The 6,079-nt window shown below is 26.6% G+C and overlaps 2 protein-coding genes across 8 annotated transcripts; one reads left to right on the forward strand and one right to left on the reverse strand.

Moving 5' to 3' along the window:
* Positions 1 to 34: 34 nt before the first annotated feature.
* On the reverse strand, positions 35 to 2,629 carry LOC118449773 (uncharacterized). 6 transcript variants are annotated; one of them, XM_035884745.2, is made up of 4 exons: positions 2,500 to 2,629; positions 1,904 to 2,003; positions 1,737 to 1,799; positions 35 to 1,521 (listed from the first exon to the last, which is right to left on the reverse strand). In XM_035884745.2, exons 2-4 carry the CDS (start codon positions 1,989 to 1,991, stop codon positions 779 to 781), a joined length of 894 nt encoding a protein of 297 aa, XP_035740638.1. In that variant the 5' UTR covers positions 1,992 to 2,003; positions 2,500 to 2,629; the 3' UTR covers positions 35 to 778. The 6 variants fall into 6 exon arrangements, with proteins under 6 accessions (XP_035740638.1, XP_035740636.1, XP_085518897.1 ...); XM_035884743.2 differs by having other exon boundaries at positions 1,737 to 1,817; XM_085662771.1 differs by having other exon boundaries at positions 1,904 to 2,021; positions 2,500 to 2,611.
* Positions 2,556 to 5,601, forward strand: Sou (required for meiotic nuclear division 5 protein souji). 2 transcript variants are annotated; one of them, XM_035884742.2, is made up of 8 exons: positions 2,556 to 2,672; positions 2,754 to 2,975; positions 3,290 to 3,573; positions 3,943 to 4,080; positions 4,222 to 4,520; positions 4,593 to 4,695; positions 4,827 to 4,981; positions 5,077 to 5,591. In XM_035884742.2, exons 2-8 carry the CDS (start codon positions 2,840 to 2,842, stop codon positions 5,138 to 5,140), a joined length of 1,179 nt encoding a protein of 392 aa, XP_035740635.1. In that variant the 5' UTR covers positions 2,556 to 2,672; positions 2,754 to 2,839; the 3' UTR covers positions 5,141 to 5,591. The 2 variants fall into 2 exon arrangements, with proteins under 2 accessions (XP_035740635.1, XP_085518895.1); XM_085662769.1 differs by lacking the exon at positions 3,943 to 4,080 and having other exon boundaries at positions 5,077 to 5,601.
* Positions 5,602 to 6,079: the final 478 nt, after the last annotated feature.

A 6,079-nucleotide genomic window follows, 5' to 3' on the forward strand; every position in this document is an offset into this window, starting at 1 on the left:
TATATATGACCCAAATAACAAGTGTCGTATTCGTAATATAAATGGTTTCTTCTCGATTAATTGTAAGATATAATCACGTACATTTTTGTCTTCGAATATCCATCTACATTAGTATTATTATTATTATAATAATTATTATTATTATTATTGTTGTTATTGATTGAAAAAATTGTAGTAGAAATTAATCCAGTTCTAAAATGTAATTGAAATTTTATGTTCCATGCTAAAGACAACAAAGATGGTATTGCTTCTATTATTATAGCTTGTAAATATAAACTGCCAAAGTTGTATCAATGTGCATTTAAAATAATTCCATAAAAAGAAATTGGATCAAAGTGTACAAGAACCATTTAATGAAGTAAATTGAATTTTTCAGTTTTCTTTGCTAATTCAACGACTAATCGCAAAGCGAATTACCGATAACTTTATTTTGCAATTATTACAAAATTGTAGTAGTTAGCAAAATGTATGTTTTATTATTAAAAAAAATCTATTATATATACACATTTATCTTTATAGACATATATAAATTTAATCAATCGATTAAATCACTTTTTCCTAGATTCTACTATACAAATATATACATGTTATATAGTAATAAGCTTAGATATACACAATATATAAATACATTAGATCGAATTGGATTGCTTTGGCTCCATTTTGATCGAGTTTAAACATGTGAATAATGAATATCTTCTGAGAAGGATTTATTTTTATAATAACTTTATCTTTACTCACATTTAATACCCTGTCTTTGCAATATATGAATTAATAATATTTATACCTTTTCACAAAAAGATCCAAATTTAAATTCATTCAACGTTTCACATGTTATATTCATTATGAGAGCTGAAAAAAGTTGATTACGTTCTCTTTGTATTTCATTGTTATTTTCTATTGCCTCTCTCAAACGTCTAAGCTCTTTAACCTTTTCTTTTTCTAAACTAAGATGTTCTTCTCTAAGTGTTTTCATTTGTCTCTTTCTTTGTGTCCTTAATTTTATTCTTTCACGTATAGTATTTGGTTTTGTATCACATACTATTTGCGTATTACCATCGTAATGGTCTGATTGATCAAGTTGATCGGATAATACTTCAATAAATTCATCATCTGCTACAGACTTTCCAGACAATGAACTCTCACTATGAACAAAATTTTGAGATATCTTTTCGTTATCTTCGCTTTTAACTAAATTCGTATTTATCATATTAGGAATATCTATAGTATAATCCTTTTCATAAATTTTTTGTAAATAATCATAATACTCCCATGTAATTCTATCTTTCCCCATAGACGATTTCCTAATATTATCACGGATTTTTATGTACGTTCTTTTTAAATTTCTAAACTTTTTATCTAAATTTTCAGCTGACACGTAATAATTTTTCTTCTCAAATTCTAAAGCAATTTCTTTCCAAAGAGTTTTCTTTTTTATCGTAGAATCTCTAAATTTTTCTTTCCTAGCATCGTAAGCTTCAATGAGTAACAATGTTTTACTCCTTGTCCAGACAAACGAGGTATCTGAAATCAAACGTTTAATATTATTAATATATTATTATTTAAGATTAATTAAAACAAATATACCAATTGTAAAAGGCATTAGACTGTCAAAAGAATTCATTTAATACAATTAATAATAAATAATACAGATCATAATTTAGAGAAATAATAAATATATTTGCTCTAATAATTTTTTTGTTTTTTTTTTGTTTTTTTACAATTTAACGTGTACCAACCTGCTATTGCATTTATACTTCTTACTTGATATTCCAAATTAGCACCATTTAATTTAATATACTCTGCAACAAAAACAGGATCTGGAAATTAAAAATGTCTATGCGTGAATTTTTTATAAATTTCAATTAAATTATTTATATGTATTTTGAATCGATTGATAAATTACCACTTTTCAATCTTGCGTGAACGTCCTTTGTGTCTCTAATAGTGTAAATATAGTTTCCCAAGTTATATTGACATTCAATTTCATCCATGATATATTTTACCTAAAAGCGAAACATGACCTATGCAATAAATGTTTCATAATTTTACATTTGTATTTAAAATAATATTATTTTTAATTAATATGCATTCTACTACGATATTACTATAATAATAATAATAATAATAATAATAATAATAATGATAAAGTTTTCGTGAAATTTATGAAATATATCTTTTGATAATGTATTATAGAAAAACGAATACCTAGCGAATACTAATGAATAATGTTATCATACAAGAAAATAATCTGTACTATTGTTCCTATCATAGATAAAATAATATTTTATCTAACGTTCATTGACGTCACTTTACAACAATATTAAATACTTTATTCGAGTCCCTTTATAAAATATTATTATTTGACATATGTTTATTAAGATATATATTTTTCGGATAAAAATTTTGGTTAGAAAAACATGTTGTCGAAAAGAAATATTTGTCGCACATTGTCGACTTTAATGTGCACTGATACGAACATAAGATTTATATCTTTCTTACTGTTTCAATATAGCCACTCCGATCGTTCCCTAGGACGTTTCTTGCTGCTCAACGCTCAGTGATCAAGGAATTTGTTACAAATGGCGACTTATACAGTGAGCCAGCCAGTATAGCGAAGCCGGAAGAAAGCGTTTAATCAGTATTGCCAACCTTTATCCGACGAGTCATCCTCGGTAGTAGTACCAATATTAAATACGTATATCTTTTTCAGCCAATCACTTTGCGATATTTTTAATTTGAAAATTCACCACCAGAGTGCGTCTCGTTCGACGTGATTTTCTATTGGAGTTTTGGTGTATCGCCTTTAATTATAACATGAGTACATTGAAGACAAACAACAATGGAGGCTTGTAACGCTGTTGAGCGCGAAGTTGACAAAGTTCTATTAAAATTTGGTGCTATTAACGAACATGCAGATAATGTTTTACGTGATTTAATAAATCATATCGAATCGTTAAAAAAGGAATTAGAAGAAGGTAAGAATTACGTGATATATTAAGATATATGATGTCCTTGACTCGACTCTATACAATTTCGTTTTGTTGTTATGATTCAGCAGAAATCGTGATGAATTTTGTGAGATTATAAAAGGATTATATTAAAACTTATTACACGAGAATAACGAAATAAAGTTTGTAAAGGTTTTATTATAAGGCCAATTATTTTTCCATATTTATAACCTATTTAGAATGATTTTTTTGATCGAGCCTCATTTATCAGCATTGAAACATTTTTCTTATGTACACTTTAATACCTTTAAATATTAAAAATAATCTATTGTTTCTCCTAGCACCATCTGATCATGAACTGACACCTGGTCAAGTGCAGGTATTGAAACAAGCAATGACAAAGGTTCGTGATACTGTACAACGTTTGGCAACCGATCATCGAGATTTACATAGTACAGTATCTAAAGTGGGCAAAGCTATTGACAGAAATTTTATTGCCGATTTTGCAAGTACAAGTCGAGAAGATGTATTTTCTGGTCCAGAAAAATCTCATCTTCTTAATCAAGTTATCTGTCAACACTTCTATCGTCAAGGAATGCTGGATATTGCAGACGAATTGGCAACAGTAAATTTATAACCAATAATTGAGGAGGCATCTCATTATTCATAATTTTATATATCATTTAGCGTATTTGTATTTTAATAGATTATATATGGATAGTTGTTTTTTTATTTTTTTTATTTTTTATTTTGATATTTTGATATCAAAAAATACTTATCGCGCATACGCATATATTTCTTTATATCTTATAGTTAAATAATAACTATCTAATTGATTATAAAATGATTTTAATGAAATAGGAGATAGATTACGTATAGGGAACATTTTTTCTTTTTTATCGCGGTACTTTATGTATAATCACTTGCTCATTTTCATATTGTAAAATACGTAGTAATAATTTTCAAGAAAACGATATAGTTAGAAATATTTTAGGAAGCAGGAATTAAAACCGACGAAGGCAGGAAAGAACCGTTCACAGAATTAAATTATATACTTGATTGTTTGAAGCAAAGAAATTTAGAACCTGCACTTGAGTGGGCTAAGAAACACAGAGAAGCTCTTTTGGCACAAGTAAATTTATATTAAAACGATACCAGTCTTCGATTTTTAATGTATACGGAATTAATTAGATTTGTCTTTAAAGAAGTTTTTATCTTTTTGTTTGTTCTTAAAGAAGGTTTTGATCTTTAAAGAAGATTTTAATTATTTCAGAATTCATCTCTTGAATTTAAGTTACATAGATTACATTTTATAAGGCTTGTACAACAAGGACCTAGTAAACAAACAGAGGCAATAATGTATGCTCGTCAGAATCTTACACAGTTTGTTGGACGTCATGAAAAAGAAGTACAAGCTTTAATGGGAACATTACTTTATTTACCTAATGGAATACAATCATCCCCATATAGTCATTTGTTAGATCCAACATTATGGCTTGATATTCATGATGTTTTTACAAAAGAAGCATGTACATTGTTAGGATTAAGCGTTGACAGTCCACTCTCGGTTTGGTAAGTTGAATAGAAGATAGATAATTGTTACAATTTTTGATTAGCAACGATGATAAGATATTTATTTCGCAGTATCAATGCTGGATGTACAGCACTTCCTGCTCTTCTCAATATTAAACAGGTTATGCAACAGAGACAAGTAACAGGTATATGGAGTGGAAAGGATGAACTTCCGGTAAATCTAATTAACAACGTTTATTGATAATAAGACAATGACAATTAATTATTTCATATCTCTCTTTTCTTTTCGTTTTTTTTTTTTTTTTTTTTTTTTTATATCTTTTCTCTTTTTTTTCCTATAAATAGATCGAAATAGATTTGGGTAAACAAAGTCGCTATCATTCGGTTTTCGCATGTCCGATCCTTCGACAACAAAGTACAGAAAATAATCCGCCAATGAAATTAGTTTGCGGTCACGTAATATCAAGGGATGCATTAAATAAGCTCACCAATGCAAACAAGTATGTTATTAGAATATAACGAAGATGAAATGTAAATCAATGTTTATTTCAATCAAATTTTTTGCTTCTCTTTAAACGAATTAATTTGTTTCTAGACTGAAATGCCCATACTGTCCTGTGGAACAAAATCCAGAAGATGCTAGACTTATATATTTCTAGATTACTGTGATATATAAATATAGAGACAAATGTATTGTTAAATTATATATATATAGTTTCGCAATTTTTTTTTTTTTTTTTTTTTTTCGTTATTTAGGTTCAAGGAATAGGACAAGGTATCACGATTGAGAGAAAAGTAACGTAATTCTTTATTTTGATTTAATGGAATTCGTGCTTTTTTTGTAAGACGAATGAGCCAATTCAATTTTCATTTATGGAGTTAAAAGAAAAAAAGAAAAAAAAAAAGTAAGCGAATGTAATCTAACTTTATTATTTAATTATTTCTCTTATAAAAAGACTGATATTGAAGCAATAGCATATAATAATATTAACATGATTTTGCTTTCTCAGTTATCCTTTTTTTAACATTAATACTCTCTCATTAACGAATGGAATTAGAATAACTAAATTAATTATATATTCATTTAGTTACTTGTCCTGACTATACTAATTACATTATTAATCATTGGCATTTATAACTTTTTTTACTAATGTTTTTTAACTTTTATTTGCAATTATAAAAATTAACAAATTGTGATGTACGTATATATATATATATATTGGTTGACTTTAATAGTTTATAAACGTTTAGCTGAAATCAGCAGTATGAAGTATATCGTATCATTTTATATTCTAATATTCGCTTCGTACATATATTGTGATAGTAATGTTTTCTTTTCTTTTCTTTTCTTTTTTTTTTTTTTTCTTTTTTGAATGATAAAAATATGATATCGATAATAATACTTTTGTAAGTACAACTAAATCATGTAAGCATTAGAATATAGATTGTTCTTTAATTTCACTCATCAATTGTATAATATATATATATACATATATATATATTATATACATACTATATATAATATATTATATATTATATATATATATATATATAAAGTATATACATGTATAATGTTTTTTTTCTTGTATTTATATAAG

The sequence above is a fragment of the Vespa mandarinia genome, chromosome 19, assembly GCF_050613455.1.
Source record: "Vespa mandarinia isolate Hongniang chromosome 19, ASM5061345v1, whole genome shotgun sequence".
Taxonomy (NCBI): domain Eukaryota; kingdom Metazoa; phylum Arthropoda; class Insecta; order Hymenoptera; family Vespidae; genus Vespa; species Vespa mandarinia.